The following is an 18,938-nucleotide window of genomic DNA, read 5'->3' as shown; positions in this document are numbered from 1 at the left end:
TTAGACCAGTTTATGTGTTTATGTAGGCTATTAGACCAGTTTATGTGTTTATGTAGTATGTTAGACTAGTTTAAGTGTGTGTTCACGGTGTGTGTGTGTTCACTGCTGTGTGTGTGTGTGTGTGCACTTAGGATGGGATAAATGCAGAGCACTAATTCCGAGTATAGGTCACCATACTTGGCCACATGTCACTTCACTTCACTTTAAAACGCATGTGAACAGTAGCCTACTTTTTGATCAGTTCATCAGTAATATTCAGGAAATAATAGATATTGAATGGATGTTTGAACTTATTTGCATGTTTGATTGTTTTTAGTGTGTGTTTATCCACATTCCAAATGATCAGAAAAGAGGAAACCAACAATAAAACAGGTGAAAGAGACTTCCAAAAATTGAGACTTTGAAGCAGCACCTCTGATGGAACACAGTGACTGAACCTAAAACCTTCAGCTGACACACAGATTATATACACACACATTTGTAAATTACTGAAGTTGCACTGTATGACGTTACAGAAAGTTGTCCGGTCCAGTTCCTTTCACACAGCAGTGTTGTGTTACTTGTTAAGCTGCATGTTATAGAGCCTGGCACGTGTCCGACAGCTTATCAGAATTACCATCCCCCCCTCTCCCAAAACAGCTTATACTACTGTTTCAGCTATTAAAATAGTTCAGTTTTGTATGTAATGGCAAAGTGATTATATTTTGTTTCATTTTTATATTAAGTTAATTTATAAAAACGTTTGGAGCATTTTTTGTTCGTTGTAAATTTATTTTTTTTAAAGTGGCGGCCAGCGGCAGACAATGAGCTGATCATAGTCTATGTTTGATCAATTTAGCCTTCTCAAATCATCACGACCTGCCTAAAATCAAATCTATAGACATAAAACAGTTCAAGCATATAACAATGTTTTAACGTTAAACCTAGATAAATGTGCGCTGTATCCAATAGTTTGTGCAGAGAGTGGAAGCTAAAGCGCGCTTTGCAGGACATAGAGACGCCAGCGCGATCACTTGCATTTTCTTTCAGTGGATACGCCGTTATTTTTGCTCATAAAGGTAAGAGTAATACATCATTCGTAACTGTAAAGGGTCTACTTGTATTTGTGTGCACTCACAATATCAACAAAACGTTGTGCTTTTATAAAATAAAGAACTCAAACATGATGCGCTTTCTGCCGTGTCTTCTTCAACAGGAGCGCTTCACAAAAATGAACCGAAACTCAGCGAATACATGCCTCACAGACATGATAAATATATCTATAGAAAGCTTTAAATTACTACTTAATGAAATAAAACAAATCAAAAACTCTTTCATTATAATCATAATCCATAAAGATGCACTTCTCTCAAAAGGCGCGTCTGAGGAGATGGCAAGTCAGGATCGACAACTTCATCTTTGCGACACTGACTCAGAAAACACTAGTTTATTAGTAAATAACTAAAATATCTCCTTACTATTTCCCCCTGACACATTTATGGTAATTACTTTTGCCGATGCTTTGCGGCAAGCTTAAGCCTATTGTGTGCATTTGAATGCAGAACTCTTCAGCTGCGCTGACGGCACGCATGCTGCTGCTGCGGGACACTAAACACCACCGAGCCGCTCTTGACAGTCGCGGTACCATGGTCTCATGTTGTTTCCACCAGCACGACAATTTTTTTCATCACTAATTGATGGATGTCTAAAATATAAAAATAATGAGAAGCCTTAAACAGGTGTAATGGCCGGCACCTCTCTCTGACTCATTCCTGCTGTTCATCCGTGTTTTGTCTCTGTCGCCAACAGGAGGAGATCCAGGCATCTCATCAGGCCTTGACCAGTCTATCACAACAACTCAGCGCTATTTCCCAAAGACTCGACCAGATTCAGATTGGTCCATCTAGGGATCTCGCCGCTGTGGTGCCTGTTGTGGAGGAGACACCTACTCTGCGCCGATCCGAACCCCGCCTGAATCCGCCGGCTCCTTATTCTGGTGAACCCACATCACGCAGTTCATTCTTGTCACAGTGCTCTCTGACTTTCTCATTACAGCCTTCCTGTTTCCACACCGACGAATCCAGGGTAGCATTCGTTATCATGCACCTGGCCGGTATCGCAAGAGAGTGGGGCGCGGCTATGTGGGACAACAAGCATGATTGCTGCAGGTCCTACTCTAACTTTTCCCAGGAGCTACGGAAGGTCCTTGACTGATCAGCTCAGGGTAATGAGGCAGCACGAGCACTATCGCTACTGCGACAAGGAACCAGAACAGTGTCGGAATACGCAATCGAGTTCCACACGCTTGCCGCATCTAGCGGTTGGAACAGCAAGGCGCTGTGGGACCACTTCCTCCATGGACTGGCTGAGCACATGAAGGATGAGATCTACTCCCTGGAGCTGCCTCCCTCATTCGATGGGTTGGTCGAACTCGCCATTCGGGTGGATTTTTGCTTGACGCTCAGGTCACAACATCGCGGCATGGAGATCAGGCGTGAGAGTTTTGATCTGCCGTCCAGTGCTAGAAGCACCACGTCACCACGGTTTGGGGTCTCTGAAGAGGAACCCATGCAGATTGGCCGAGCTCATCTCACGACCCGGGAATAGTGGCATCGGATCGCCCAGGGGTTGTGTCTCTATTGTAGGGAGGCGGGGCATATGGTTACTGCCTGCCCTCACAAAAGGCAACCTCCCTCTGGAGAGAGGTCGCGCACGGTAAGCGTGACTGCTGCTCTACTGCCCTCTGGTGGCCGGACTACTCTCCCGGCGGTGCTTCAGTCAGAGGGGCACATGGTGGCAGCACTTATCGACTCGGGAGCGGAGGGGGATTTCAAGGACATTGAACTTGCTAAATGCTGGGGGGGGGTTCCTGTTGTTCCTCTAGCCGAATCAATCTCTGCCAAGACACTTTGCGGTACTCCTCTCAGCAAGATAACAGCCGTCACGGGACTCGTTCACTTGATCACTTCCGGCAATCACACCGAGGAGATACGATTCCTTCTCATTCACTCTCCCTCCGCTCCAGTAGTTTTGGGGCACACCTGGCTTATTAAGCACAACCCTTTCATTGATTGGGCTCACCACACTGTATTGGAGTGGAGTCCATTTTGTTTGTCTCAATGTTTAGTGTCTCCTTCATCCCCTGTCATGTCTGTTTCTGTGTTACAGGGGGAGCCGTTTGACCTGGCAAATGTTCCAGCAGCTTACCATGACTTGAGAGCGGTGTTCAGTAAGTCCCGAGCTTCATCCCTTCCTCTGCACCACCCGTATGATTGCGCGATAGATTTATTACCTGGCACTTCTCCACCTAAAGGGTGCCTTTATTCGCTCTCCGGTCCTGAGAGGGAGGCCATGGAGAAATACATCAATGAGTCTCTAGTAGCCGGGTTTATACGTCCTTCTTCCTCTCCGGCTGGGGCGGGGTGTTTCTTCGTGGAGAAGGATGGATCGCTCTGCTCCTGCATTGATTATTGGGGGCTGAATGACATCACGGTCAAGAATAGTCATCCCTTGCTGTTGATGTCTTCAGCCTTCGAACTCTTGCAGGGGGCGACCATTTTTACGAAGTTAGACCTACGCAACACTTACCACCTAGTTCGGATTAGGAAGGGGGACGAATGGAAGACGGCTTTTAACACCCCCACAGGTCACTTTGAGTATTTGGTTATGCCTTTTGGACTTTCAAACTCCCCCGCGGTCTTCCAGACACTCGTTAATGACGTGCTCAGAGATGTGGTTAACCGGTTTGTGTTTGTATACCTCGATGACATCCTGATCTTCTCCCAGAACGAGCGTGATCACATCCAGCATGTCAGGTTAGTGTTACAGCGGCTACTAGAGAACTGCTTATTCGCCAAGCGAGTTTCACGCACAATCAGTTCCGTTCCGGGGGTTTATTTTGTCGCCGGAAGGCATTCGAATGGACCCTGCCAAAGTAGAAGCGGTTGCTAATTGGCCCACCCCAGACAGTCGTAAACCGGTTCAACCGTTTCTGGGGTTTGCCAATTTTTACAGGCGGTTCATTCGAGGGTTTAGTCAGATCGCCTTGCCTTTGACTAATCTCACCTTCACACGTTGGCGATTCTGTTGGTCTGAACAGGCTCAAGAGGCTTTCAAAAGACTAAAGGGCCGCTTCATTTCAGCCCCGATTTTAATTAACCCAGACCCGTCTTGCCAATTTATTGTGGAGGTGGATGCGTCAGAGGTCGGTGTGGGGGCTATTTTGTCTCAAAGATCGCCTTCAGATGACAAAGTATACCCATCCGCCTTTTTTTCTCATCGACTGACCCCCTCAGAACGGAACTGCGATATTGGGAATAAGGAGTTACTGGCTGTTAAGTTGGCTTTGGAGGAGTGGCGTCACTGGCTGGAGGGTGCGGGGGTTCCTTTTCTGGTTTGGACTGACCACAAAAATCTTGAGTACATCCGTTCTGCCAAAAGAATACATTCTCGTCAGGCCCACTGGGCTCTATTCTTCGGGCGGTTTAACTTCACTATCTCCTATCGCCTGGGGAGTAAGGACGGTAAACCTGACGCGCTCTCGCGGATTTTTGAAAATGAGACCGTATCCTCTTCTCCGGTGCCCATTGTGCCACCCAACCGGGTGGTTGCGACGGTCACCTGGGAGGTGGAGTCCAGGGTCCGCGAGGCACTAGATGGCGTTACTATCCCCGCGAGATGCCCAGATGGTCTGTTATTTGTACCTGAGTCAGTTCGAACCAGCATCCTTCAGTGGGGCCATTCTTCTAGACTAGCTTGCCACCCAGGAGTGGCTCGGACACTTGCGCTAATTAAGCAGCGGTTCTGGTGGCCGTCGGTAGTGCGGTACGCTCGGGACTTCGTGTTGGCCTGCCCGGTATGTGTGGTGGGTAAGGGTAAGCTACATCATATTAAGTGAGACAGTGACATTTTGTTTTTAAAAATATGAATTCAATAGTGATTCACACTTAAAATCCAAGAAAATGATATTCATGGAGGATGTGAAGTAAAGTTTTTCTGAATTTTGAGCATGAATCATATTGAATCCTTATTACAAACTAAAACGATTTATGCACCAAAACAAGACAACATAGGAGACAAGAGAGTGTGATGTTAACATCCTTATAGAATCTGCCATATAAAAATATGACATAATAAAGCTAAAAAAAAGAAATTTCTTAACTTGATTCTGGCATTTGATACATGACATTACCATTCAAAAGTTTGGGATTACTATGATTTTTTTTTTTTTTAAGAAATGTATACTTATGTTCTTCAAGGATGCATTAATTTAAAAAAAATGACAGTAAATGTAAATGACATTTATAATATAAAAAAGATTTCTATTTCAAATAAATGCTGTTCTTCTGAACTTTCTATTCATCAAGGAATGATGAATAATGGTTTCCACACTTCATTAAGCTGTACAACCATTTTCAACTGCGATAATAATCAGAACTGTTTCTTGTGCAGCAAATCAGCAGAAGTATTTGTTTTCTCATTTACAGCGTACCAAATGTAGGCTACTTTTAAACTTTTGTCCATACAATTTTGTTTAATCCAAAATACTTATTACAGGAACACATCCATGCTTGTGTGTGTGGTTTTAGATTCCTGTTCATTTTGTAAATATAGCCTAAGCCTAACAGTTTAAGAACAATCACCAGCATAGATGAAAAACGATTAGTCCACAAATAAAAAAACTTTTTATTTCAGCTGTTGTCCTCAAATGATAACAACTAACAACAGACATCGTTTTAAAGTATTGCAAGCTACAGCACAACGAACTGAAATCAAAGTAATTTATACAACTAGATTAAGTGTGCTGAATGTCTGCAATCATTCAGTCAGTGCCGACTGCCCAAAACATGCAAACCAATAAAAACATTATAAACTGTTACAAAATGATGAACAAATGTAGTTTAGGCATAGGTTTGTGCAACACTGTAAATATGTTTACCTTTTTTTTATATTCCATTAAACCTGCCGAGATACAAGGAGCATGAACTGAAATTCTCAGTTCCACGCGCATGTCCGGGAAACTCATGAATATTCATGTATGCTCCGCCCACTGAAACTGAAAATATCGTAACACCGGCCCGCGTCTGAACTATGACGTGAAAATTGGCCTGAAGCCCGGACCGAGGGGCGTAAAAAAGTCAGGCCCGGGCTGGAATGCAGGACTCTATCACGTTAACAGAGACACGCACACAGAATAGCGCTCATTCTAGGCTTCTTTACTAGCGCATTGTGCATTCCGCTCACAGTATATCGATGGAACATACCAACTATACGAACTGTGTGGGGGAAACTCTCTGAAGTTTTCTGAAGAAAAAAAGTTTTCTCTCATTCTCGCTGTTTGGTTGATCATGCATGGTCAGATGTACTTGTTACATCGTTAGAAGAATGGCATCTATGCTAATATTAGTCTATGCTAAGTTTCATTCTTATTTCAAGGTCACCATAGCCACTAGATCCAGTCTGTATCCAGCCCAGATGGTGGATCAGCACCTAGAGATGACCTCGACAGCCCTGAATGTCAGCGGAGACCATGTCAACTAGATGAGCCCCAGAGACCGATCTACTCCGAAGACCTTGTCACCTGGATGGCCATCAGGACAAGATCACGGGAACCAAATGAGTCCTCTGCACAATCTGACTTTGTTGCAACCTAGAATTAAACTGCTGGTTTTATCTGGCCAGAGGAGAACGACACACTATTTCTCTGTTTAATAGTGAAGCTGCTTTGTCACAATCTATATTGTAAAAAGCACTATATAAATAATGGTGACTTGACTCGACTTGACACAGTCCCTTACAGAGTGTCATAATTGAATTGGTCAATTACAGGGGAGCAAGCAATGATATTTAATATATAATTTCAGTCCCGTTCCAGTTAGGTTGATGGCTGATGATTCTATCAGTCCTGTTTCCTTTGCACCTTGCAAAACTGATGACATGCTACATGTGGTACATCATTGCAATTGTTGTCCAAAATATTTAAAGAGCCTCCCACTATTTAAGCTCAAAAAGAAGAAGCTTTTTAGACTACTATAAGTCTTGTGCAGTCAATGAACTTGAACTGTTTTATATCTATAGATGTTGTTTTTGGCAAGTCGTGATGATTTGAGAAGGCTAAATTGTGCAAACTATCAGCTCACTGTCTGCCACTGGCCGCTTGGTCATTGCTTTAAAAAACAAAAACTTATAACGAACAAAAAAATGCTCCAAACGTTTTCCTAAATTAACTTAATAAAAAAACGAAATAGGGGAGAGTTCTGGAGAGCTGCCCTCTAGGATATATCCAGAGCCCTCTAGGTTCTGGATATGCCACCCCATATCCTGTACCTTCTACCATTCACCACAGACTCAATTTCCCATAATCCTTTGCCCGGACTCATCATCAATTGCAATCACCATTCTCTCATCACCTCATCAGTCTCACACTATAAGAAAAGCACACACACATGCTTATATCGCTGGTGATTGAATGTTTGAATGTTTTCCTACCCTGCGTCCCAATGTGCATACTATCCATCCTATCTGCCCTAAATAATATTGAAAATTACTAATATCACATAGAATTTAGGATGGATAGCATGCTCATTGGGACGCAGGCCTAATTTCCTGTGTGTTCCTTGTTTTCCGAGTTTTGCTTTGCCTTAAGTGTTTTTGACCCTGGACTGTTTCCTTGATTCTGATTGTTTGCAGCCTGCCCTCACCATTGCCTGTTATCTGCCTCTGCCTTGGATATACAGTGCCCTCCATAAATATTGGAACAGTAAAGACAAAATTGCTCTGTGTGCTGTGGAGTCAAGACATTTGCAAATATGATTAAAAGATGAATAGGAGACAAAACTACAGAATGTCACATTTTATTATTAACTGTTTCAACACATACATGTTTAACCAAATAAAAAGGACAGCACTTTTAGGGTTCATCCCACTCTCTGATGTGAGCATAAGTATTGGGACAGTAGAACTTAAGGCAAATGTAAACGATTAAAGGTGCGAAGATACTTTGTTCTGGAACAGTGTTGTAAATACATCTTAACCACTGATTTCTAGTTATGTCCTCTTTTGGAAGGCCAAACAGTTCAACCCAAATATTCAGATGTGTGTAGCGCATTTTGCGGAGGACAAGGACTGTTTCCTGTGAGAGTAACCTACAATGCCGGTGTCTGTTTCTATAAAGTGGGGCAGTTCCAACTTTGCAAGGACAGTCTGGCGCTTCTGAAAGTACGTTTTCATATGTAAAGGATTTACCACTGATGATTCAAACGTGAGTTTTGAGCAGTGTAGCGCTTATTTGTAATTTCTCCGATCACAAAGGCAGACATGGTTTTATGTTTACATGGCGTGATACGCAACGCGTAAAAAGAAGTCATTATAATCAGTAATTATGTCCCCATTGGATGAAACAAATGCCTTGTTTGTAATGGGTTTTATTGGTTTCGTCTTGTCGAGCCAGGACACACGGCATGACAGTATGGTAAGGAGCGTAACATTTCCATCACATGCTTGAGGCATTCGGCCAATCACAACGCACTGGATAGCTGGCCAATCAGAGCACACCTCGCTTTTCAGAACGATGAGCTTTGTAAAAATCGACGAGTTTCAGAAAGGCGTGGCATAGAGGAGAAACAATAATGTACAGTATGTGGAAAATACAGGGTTTTTTTAACCTTAAACCACATAAACACATTGCATTAATGTTCTTTTAAGCAACGTAATATGACCCCTTTAAAAGCTATTATTTAGTTGCAGATTCCTTGCGTGCAATCACAGCAGTGAGACCCATAGACATCACCAGACTCTTGGTCTTATCCTTTGAAATGCTTTTCCCAGCCTTTAATGCAGCCAATTCCAACTGTTGCTTGTTTTGGGGAGTTTCTGCCTTTAGTCTCCTCTTCAGCTGGTGAAATTCATGTTCAATCAGATTTAAATATGGAGATTGATTTGGTCAATCTAAGACCTTCCATTTTTTTGCCCTGATAAACTCCTTGACTGAACTGGCAGTGTTTTGGGTCATTGTCCTGATGCAATATAAAGCGCTTTCTGATGAGTCTGGTGGTATTTTCTTGAAGATTGGTAGGCAAGATGGTTTTGTACCCTTCCAAATTCATTCTGCTACTGTTATCATACATTAAGTCATCATTAAAATTGGTAGGGCCTGTTCCAGAGACAGCCATGCACGCCCATACCATGACAACCTCCACCATGCTTTACAGATGAGGCTGTATGCTTAGGATAATTTGCAGTTCCCTTTTTTTCTCCACACTTTTGTTTTCCCATCACTTAGATAAAGGTTAATCTTTTTCTCATCTGTCCATAAAACTCTGTTACAAAACTCTACTGGCTTTTGCAAACTCTAATCTTGCCTTTCTATTTTTGGTGCTGTTCATAGGTTTGCATCTTGCTGTGTAGCCTCTGTAACTCTGTGTCAAAGTCTCCTGCGGACAGTAGATTGTCAGAACATCACACCAGCTTTTTGGAGATTGTTGGTGATTTTACAGACACGTATTTTAGGGTTCTTTTTCACAGCTTTTATGATTTGCCTGTCATCAACTGCTGTTGTTTTTCTCAGCCGATCAGGTCGTTGTTAGTTGCTGACGTCGCTGGTGGTTTCCAAACTCTTGTTTTCTCCATGCCCTTTGTTTTTAATTTACTTCCTCTTTTCTTTTAGCATCCAAATTGCTTGCTTTTCTCTCAGAATGCAGAAGCAATGGATATAACTGATATAACACATTCCCTGCTTTTAATATCTGAAGAATTAATGCAACAGGACACAGCTGATCACTTATAAAGACCTGTGAGGCAACTGTTCCAGTACTTATGCTCACATCAGGTAGGGGGATGAAACTCTAAAAGTGCTGATCTTCTTAGTTGGTAAAACATGTATGTGTTCAAACACCCAATAATAAAATGTGACGATTTGTAGTTTTGTCTCATATTCATCTTTTAATCATATTTACAGATTTCTTGACTCCACAGCAAACAGAGCAATTTTGTTGTTACTGTTCCAATACTTATGGAAGGCAATGTAACTGTTTGCTGTTACTGGACCCTGCCTGTATGACTACGCCTTGTCAAATAAAGCCTGTATTTGGATCCCCCAATTGTCGCCTCTCTCGTTACAGTAACACGGACCATTATAGTGTATGAAAAGTAGTTAAATATATGACTTTGGACAGAAAAAATGAGAAGTGAGATTATTTAAACAAAAACTAAAGTCAGTAATTATGTTATGGTTATGTTATTATGTCAAACTTTATTCAGAGAACCATTCAACCAATTATTTATGCATTCAACAAAAGTCTTTTTGCAAGAACTCATAAACAGATTATGCATACAGAGCAGAGGATATATAAAGATTGTTTTAGGCATTAAGTAGAAGAGACTACAGAACTCTGCAGTTTACAAGTACAGCATTTAAAAAGCTAAACATTATCATCCCAGGTCACCAGCATCATGAGACAGAAAACAAATGGGATGATGTACTTGTGCATGTAGATCACTCAGAAATGGCAGGTGTATTAGAGGGTGTCACACTTTGTGGTGGAACTATTTTTGTCAGTTGTTCCTTTACACGTTCATATTCTTTTTGCCACTCTTCCTTGGAGATAGAGGAAGGACTGACCTCCAAAAACTTGTAGGCATCTTTGGTTTGGAGCTTGAAGATGACAGATGCTTGTTTACAGCCTGCACCAAACATGCTCCAAGCCTGTGGTATTAAAACATTTCAAAAAATAACATTAGACTTTTGCATGAAGCATGTAATTTAGGAAGGAATATTCAAGCCTTTCTTCAGGTACAAATAAAGAGAGAAAAAATAAAACCTTCCTGTAATCGTGTAAACATTCATTTTTACCTCTTCTGCTGTTTTGATTGATTCTAGAAATTCATCTTTTAGTTCAGCAAGGTCTTCAATAAGATCTTCTCCAACAAAGGTCTTTTGTTCCAGGTAGTCCAACATTTGAGCAACATTCTCCCAGAAGTTTTTCAGCTGAATTAGAATTGCCTGAATTTTTGACAAGCTACTCTGTACGTCATTTAGATGGATGGGGTCGGGTATGGAATCTGCAGAGAGGAAGAAACCGAACATGCTTCAATGAGACACATGTCTTAAACTAGGCTTGAATATTGATACAGTCTTAATCATGAATTATTATATAGGTATATTTTAAACATGAAAGAAAACGGACTCACTCCGGTCAAAAGTGGCTTTGGCAGACTTCATCTGCCAATCAATGATCTGGAGTTCGAGCTGCCACTGCTTTTGTTTCAGAGCAGTCTTTTCAGCGACGAGGTTATTCAATTCAGCTTCAAGAGCCTTCATATGGGCAACATTTTCAGGATCATGTACAGCATCATAAATGCTTTTCACAACTAGCCCGATGAATGGAACGATTGCGGCGAAGATGCCGAGGCCTTTACTTTTTTGGGTTATGGATCTGGCAAATTCTTGAATCTCTTGGCTTTTGCTGTTTATCTTTCTCTCAACTGCAGCAAGCTCTTCAGTGGTTTTTTGGAGTTTTGATTTCAGATCATTCAGGGTATTTTCAGTCTGCTTCATTTCATGGTCTTGCGCTGTAATCTTTTTATCAGTATCTATTTTTTCCTTGATAACATCACTGGTGGATGATGCTACATCTTTGTTGTGTAAATCATACCTACACAATGTTGAAGAAATCTTGCCATGAAATTTACATTTTACAACAATGGGCTGGTGTAACTAGCTTAAAAGTTTAGCTTAAAACATGTTCATAGTTTTATGTGATTAAAGAATTTTCATATAGAAAAAAAATGTAATTGCTCAAGGTATTTTGAAACATGTTTTCATGAGGAAAATGTTCTTACTTTTCCACTATCCTGTCCACTTCACTGATAATTTCTTTGATCCAGACTCGTGCTTTCGCAAGAAATTTGACTGCCGAAACTGGCTTATTTTTCTCCACAGCTTTCGTCAACATGGGAAACAGTGACTGAACCAGGTTTTCACTTGTCAAAATACACTGTGAGAAGAAGGATAAGACGTGAGATCACATATCTTAGACTAAAAAAAAAGACAGTGGTGATTAAACTTACAATAAGCATACTGAACCGAGATGATGTGTACAAATTTTTATTTTTTATATTTTACTTAAAATGTCAGTTTAAAAAGTATAAATTTTTCATGGCTCACATTATGACACATGTATTTATTTACAGTTATGACACCTCTTTTCTAGGTGACAGAGATAAAAAATACTGTAATCAAGAGAAAATCTGAAACAGTACTTTCAACATCGTTGCATCAGAGGAGCCAAACAGAAGCTGGGTTTCCACAGCCCGACTCCTGATGATCCTCTCCAGGTTGGGGAAGTTGGCCAGGCACAGGTAAGAGAGATGGTAGAGAAGAGCTGTCTTTTGAGCAGCAGGGAGGAGCTCTTTTACAAATGTGGGGCTCCACTGGGACACAGCCACTGGTGAAAAAAACATGGCATATTTTTAAAGACAGAACAGATCACATTGATTACTGGTATTGTTTTCAAATCTGTTGAAATAATGAAATAAGACAATACTTGCTTTTGCTATCAGCCATCCTTAGAAGGTTTACACAATTACACAATGTGCAATGAGTTCTCCTAAAATGCACTAAAGCAGAACCAGTTTTGGTTGGTTTAAAATATGTCTCAAACACATACAATACGTAACTGGAAGGATATCTGAAAATGATCATAAAAATGTTAAGGGAAAATTACTTACCTTTGTTTTAGTAAGTGATATGGAGAACAAGGTATCTGGTGTTTTTATACTAAAGGTATCCCCACCCTGCCTCCACCCTCAGAGAAAATGACTGTGGTATTTGGAAATTTACTTCCATATATGGGGGCAGCTTGAGTCATGTTCAGTTAAGCGGTTTTGTTGGTGCAGAAGAGGTATGCAAGAATCCTTTCTGAGACAAAACTAAATTATATGCTCCATGACTATTACATTCAAAGAATATGTTATGTTCTGCATGTAATAAAGTGCTCGTCTGGGAAAGCCTAGTGAACCAAACTGAGAGACCATTTTGAAGGCTCAGGAAACCTTTGCAGGTGTTTTGAGTTGATTAGCTGATTGGCATGTCACCATATTCTAATTTGAGTTGAATTACTTAAATGAACTTTTCCACGACATTCTAATTCATTGAGATGCACCTATATATATATATATATATATATAAAATCAGTGGCGCTTCGTCCATATAAGCTGCGAATGCTCCGCATACCCAGGCCATTTGAGAGAATAAGCTCACGGGGTTATTAATATAAACATGATTATAAGTTGATCCCTTGTCATTTAAAATGTAACTTAAAAGCTTAAAGAGTTAGGCATAAGTATGTACAATTATTTATTTGCCAAACGGCAGTAATTTTCTGTAAATCTACGTCAGTTGAGGTTGCTTCCGGGCAAGCAGATTCTCTGCAGCTTACTCACTTCCCTCTATTGCTATGACTTGCAGGAATGTAACGCGTTCTCATTGGTTTACTGGTCTGTGGCTGATTTCATGCGCGAGGTAAGCTGTCCGCGAAACGCTCGCCCAAGCCGAAAAATGCGCTGTTGCTGTCAGATCTCTTGCCTAAAATCACATTGTGTTTGATGCAAAACCAACTCGACTAAATCAAAAGAAAAAAACAGTGTATATTTTTATGTTTTCTCAAGCAAAGCAAATTTTAAAAGTCCACTGAAAACATATCTTCTTACATTTTTGGTCATAGACAATGTATGTTAAAGATATACGTTACTGTCAACATGGTAAATTAAAAAAAGTTTATAAAAATGTGGGCTATATAAATTTTTATAATTACAAACAGGAAAAGAAAAACAATCCTCTGAACATTTTTAACAAGATGTCATTTTTCCCTTAGTTTTGCGTATGCTCACGCGAGCCGTTAAAGTCCTTCTCTGATTTTATTGTTGTTTGCAACGTTGCAACTTGGCAATATTTTAAAGATATTATTAATTTGGGTACGTTGCATATTGGAGTAGTGTCACCCGTGTGGGAGTTTTAACTCCTATTCACTGGGAATTAGGGCTGTGAATCTTTGGGTAGACAGCGATTCGATTCGATTCATGATTCATAGGTTTTCGATTCGATTCAAGAACGATTTTTGCAAATTCAGAACGATTCCATTCGATTCGACTCACAATTAAATTCGATTTGATTCGATGAATGATTCGATTCTGCATTCTTTAAGTGCATAATATATAGGCTAACATTTTGTTACACCAGAGGCGTAGCCATCATTTCAGAAGTGACAGAAATGTCAAATACAATAATTTTATGTATGTATGTATTATTATTTTTTTTTACAAGGAATTATTTTCTTATCTCTTACTTTGAATTTGCTATAATAAATCAAATACATTGCTGGTCAATAATCAATCATTTGTAATCTATATATTTTTTCCTAATGGCAATTTTATGATTGTTTTATATACTACAATCAATTTTCTGCACAGAATAAGGTAGAAAATATACTTTATAGTTTCTGTACTGTAATAAATATGACAGTTAGCACTGCATCATTCATACATTTTATTTATTTACTGTGTTTATTGTCTCAATGTTTCAGTAGTTCATTCTGCTTTTTATTCAGATTAGCTGCAGATATAGCCACGTCTGTGTGTGGTCTTGATGCCTTGACCCCAGCCTCAGTCCATTCCTTGTGAAGTTCACTCAAATTCTTGAATCGATTTTGCTTGACAATCCTCATAAGGCTGCGGTTCTCTCGGTTGGTTGTGCATCTTTTTCTTCCACACTTTTTCCTTCCACTCAACTTTCTGTTAACATGCTTGGATACAGCACTCTGTGAACAGCCAGCTTCTTTGGCAATGAATGTTTGTGGCTTACCCTCCTTGTGAAGGGTGTCATTGATTGTCTTCTGGACAACTGTCAGATCAGCAGTCTTCCCCATGATTGTGTAGCCTAGTGAACCAAACTGAGAGACCATTTTGAAGGCTCAGGAAACCTTTGCAGGTGTTTTGAGTTGATTAGCTGATTGGCATGTCACCATATTCTAATTTGAGTTGAATTACTTAAATGAACTTTTCCACGACATTCTAATTCATTGAGATGCACCTATATATATATATATATATATATAAAATCAGTGGCGCTTCGTCCATATAAGCTGCGAATGCTCCGCATACCCAGGCCATTTGAGAGAATAAGCTCACGGGGTTATTAATATAAACATGATTATAAGTTGATCCCTTGTCATTTAAAATGTAACTTAAAAGCTTAAAGAGTTAGGCATAAGTATGTACAATTATTTATTTGCCAAACGGCAGTAATTTTCTGTAAATCTACGTCAGTTGAGGTTGCTTCCGGGCAAGCAGATTCTCTGCAGCTTACTCACTTCCCTCTATTGCTATGACTTGCAGGAATGTAACGCGTTCTCATTGGTTTACTGGTCTGTGGCTGATTTCATGCGCGAGGTAAGCTGTCCGCGAAACGCTCGCCCAAGCCGAAAAATGCGCTGTTGCTGTCAGATCTCTTGCCTAAAATCACATTGTGTTTGATGCAAAACCAACTCGACTAAATCAAAAGAAAAAAACAGTGTATATTTTTATGTTTTCTCAAGCAAAGCAAATTTTAAAAGTCCACTGAAAACATATCTTCTTACATTTTTGGTCATAGACAATGTATGTTAAAGATATACGTTACTGTCAACATGGTAAATTAAAAAAAGTTTATAAAAATGTGGGCTATATAAATTTTTATAATTACAAACAGGAAAAGAAAAACAATCCTCTGAACATTTTTAACAAGATGTCATTTTTCCCTTAGTTTTGCGTATGCTCACGCGAGCCGTTAAAGTCCTTCTCTGATTTTATTGTTGTTTGCAACGTTGCAACTTGGCAATATTTTAAAGATATTATTAATTTGGGTACGTTGCATATTGGAGTAGTGTCACCCGTGTGGGAGTTTTAACTCCTATTCACTGGGAATTAGGGCTGTGAATCTTTGGGTAGACAGCGATTCGATTCGATTCATGATTCATAGGTTTTCGATTCGATTCAAGAACGATTTTTGCAAATTCAGAACGATTCCATTCGATTCGACTCACAATTAAATTCGATTTGATTCGATGAATGATTCGATTCTGCATTCTTTAAGTGCATTTACAGGATTATTTAAATGCTTCCCCTAAATTCTTTAAATGCTTAGTCAGGGGGCAAATTACACAGCAGCCTTCATGGTTAGAGAACCATTGGTTAGAGAGAGAAAAACAAAACACTTTTGTCCATTGTTAGATGCTAGTTTAATGATGCTATGGCATGACATGGCATATGTAGAAATTTATGTAAGCCAAGATTTAAAAAAAGAGAGCTATAAAAGTAATATATAGGCTAACATTTTGTTACACCAGAGGCGTAGCCATCATTTCAGAAGTGACAGAAATGTCAAATACAATAATTTTATGTATGTATGTATTATTATTTTTTTTACAAGGAATTATTTTCTTATCTCTTACTTTGAATTTGCTATAATAAATCAAATACATTGCTGGTCAATAATCAATCATTTGTAATCTATATATTTTTTCCTAATGGCAATTTTATGATTGTTTTATATACTACAATCAATTTTCTGCACAGAATAAGGTAGAAAATATACTTTATAGTTTCTGTACTGTAATAAATATGACAGTTAGCACTGCATCATTCATACATTTTATTTATTTACTGTGTTTATTGTCTCAATGTTTCAGTAGTTCATTCTGCTTTTTATTCAGATTAGCTGCAGATATAGCCTGGCACGTCTTAAAGAGAAGTGATCTCGTGCTCACAGAACTTAAGTGCGAAAATTTCTTTACCTCATTTTCATAAAATAAAATGCTATAGTATTTAACTTTTCCTCTCCATCGGCAAATGATGATGCTGAAAGAAAACGCGCCCGATGTCTGTTTGCCATAGCATGAACGCTATTTTCATGCATCTGATTATCAGATAAACCTTGCACTCTTATTTCAAGGTTGATGTTAATGCTGTGGTTATTTTAACAGTTTCCTTCGTACATCCGGTTCAATGACATTGTTAAAACACATGTATCATTCAGTGGAACTGTGCCGATGCTTTAGACACTTAAATTTGCTCTGTCCATGCAATAAATGCACAGCCTTCGACTGCTCAGGTGTCGTCGGCATGACCGAGAGCCATTGAAAAACTCAGTTGAGGTTGCTTCCGGGCAAGCAGATTCTCTGCAGCTTACTCACTTCCCTCTATTGCTATGACTTGCAGGAATGTAACGCGTTCTCATTGGTTTACTGGTCTGTGGCTGATTTCATGCGCGAGGTAAGCTGTCCGCGAAACGCTCGCCCAAGCCGAAAAATGCGCTGTTGCTGTCAGATCTCTTGCCTAAAATCACATTGTGTTTGATGCAAAACCAACTCGACTAAATCAAAAGAAAAAAACAGTGTATATTTTTATGTTTTCTCAAGCAAAGCAAATTTTAAAAGTCCACTGAAAACATATCTTCTTACATTTTTGGTCATAGACAATGTATGTTAAAGATATACGTTACTGTCAACATGGTAAATTAAAAAAAGTTTATAAAAATGTGGGCTATATAAATTTTTATAATTACAAACAGGAAAAGAAAAACAATCCTCTGAACATTTTTAACAAGATGTCATTTTTCCCTTAGTTTTGCGTATGCTCACGCGAGCCGTTAAAGTCCTTCTCTGATTTTATTGTTGTTTGCAACGTTGCAACTTGGCAATATTTTAAAGATATTATTAATTTGGGTACGTTGCATATTGGAGTAGTGTCACCCGTGTGGGAGTTTTAACTCCTATTCACTGGGAATTAGGGCTGTGAATCTTTGGGTAGACAGCGATTCGATTCGATTCATGATTCATAGGTTTTCGATTCGATTCAAGAACGATTTTTGCAAATTCAGAACGATTCCATTCGATTCGACTCACAATTAAATTCTATTTGATTCGATGAATGATTCGATTCTGCATTCTTTAAGTGCATAATATATAGGCTAACATTTTGTTACACCAGAGGCGTAGCCATCATTTCAGAAGTGACAGAAATGTCAAATACAATAATTTTATGTATGTATGTATTATTATTTTTTTTACAAGGAATTATTTTCTTATCTCTTACTTTGAATTTGCTATAATAAATCAAATACATTGCTGGTCAATAATCAATCATTTGTAATCTATATATTTTTTCCTAATGGCAATTTTATGATTGTTTTATATACTACAATCAATTTTCTGCACAGAATAAGGTAGAAAATATACTTTATAGTTTCTGTACTGTAATAAATATGACAGTTAGCACTGCATCATTCATACATTTTATTTATTTACTGTGTTTATTGTCTCAATGTTTCAGTAGTTCATTCTGCTTTTTATTCAGATTAGCTGCAGATATAGCCTGGCACGTCTTAAAGAGAAGTGATCTCGTGCTCACAGAACTTAAGTGCGAAAATTTCTTTACCTCATTTTCATAAAATAAAATGCTATAGTATTTAACTTTTCCTCTCCATCGGCAAATGATGATGCTGAAAGAAAACGCGCCCGATGTCTGTTTGCCATAGCATGAACGCTATTTTCATGCATCTGATTATCAGATAAACCTTGCACTCTTATTTCAAGGTTGATGTTAATGCTGTGGTTATTTTAACAGTTTCCTTCGTACATTCGGTTCAATGACATTGTTAAAACACATGTATCATTCAGTGGAACTGTGCCGATGCTTTAGACACTTAAATTAGCTCTGTCCATGCAATAAATGCACAGCCTTCGACTGCTCAGGAGATGAACAAAGCGCGAGCGCAATCCTGTGACAGTCACAGGCGGTAAATAGTGGAGCGCGTGAAGGAGAGATGCAAGGGCACGAACACTGTTCAGGTCTCCATTAATTCGTGCTTGTATTCAAAGTATTCAGACCCCCTTAAATTTTTCACTCTTTGTTATATTGCAGCCATT

General features: G+C 39.4%; 1 protein-coding gene and 1 long non-coding RNA gene across 2 annotated transcripts in view; both read right to left on the bottom strand.

Annotated features, from left to right (window-relative positions):
• LOC107584239 (uncharacterized) overlaps positions 1–18,938 on the bottom strand; it is a 26,216-nt gene that overhangs the window by 5,239 nt on the left and 2,039 nt on the right. Inside the window, exons 2-3 of the long non-coding RNA XR_001609114.1 lie at positions 14,775–14,777; positions 1,132–1,137 (exon numbers count right to left, since the gene is read on the bottom strand). This is a non-coding gene — a long non-coding RNA (uncharacterized lncRNA). The remainder of the gene's footprint in view (positions 1–1,131; positions 1,138–14,774; positions 14,778–18,938) is intronic.
• Positions 10,009–12,775, bottom strand: LOC107584238 (uncharacterized). Its single transcript, XM_016270750.1, has 7 exons — positions 12,706–12,775; positions 12,526–12,594; positions 12,238–12,422; positions 11,818–11,972; positions 11,167–11,630; positions 10,829–11,037; positions 10,009–10,681 (listed from the first exon to the last, which is right to left on the bottom strand). The coding sequence occupies exons 2-7, from the start codon at positions 12,539–12,541 to the stop codon at positions 10,472–10,474; spliced, it is 1,239 nt and encodes a 412-aa protein (XP_016126236.1). The 5' UTR covers positions 12,542–12,594; positions 12,706–12,775; the 3' UTR covers positions 10,009–10,471.

The sequence above is a fragment of the Sinocyclocheilus grahami genome, unplaced genomic scaffold, assembly GCF_001515645.1.
Source record: "Sinocyclocheilus grahami isolate Dianchi unplaced genomic scaffold, SAMN03320097.WGS_v1.1 scaffold57.1, whole genome shotgun sequence".
Taxonomy (NCBI): Eukaryota; Metazoa; Chordata; class Actinopteri; order Cypriniformes; family Cyprinidae; genus Sinocyclocheilus; species Sinocyclocheilus grahami.
The sequence above is the reverse complement of the archived record's forward strand: the minus strand, read 5'-3'. Positions and strand labels throughout refer to the sequence as shown.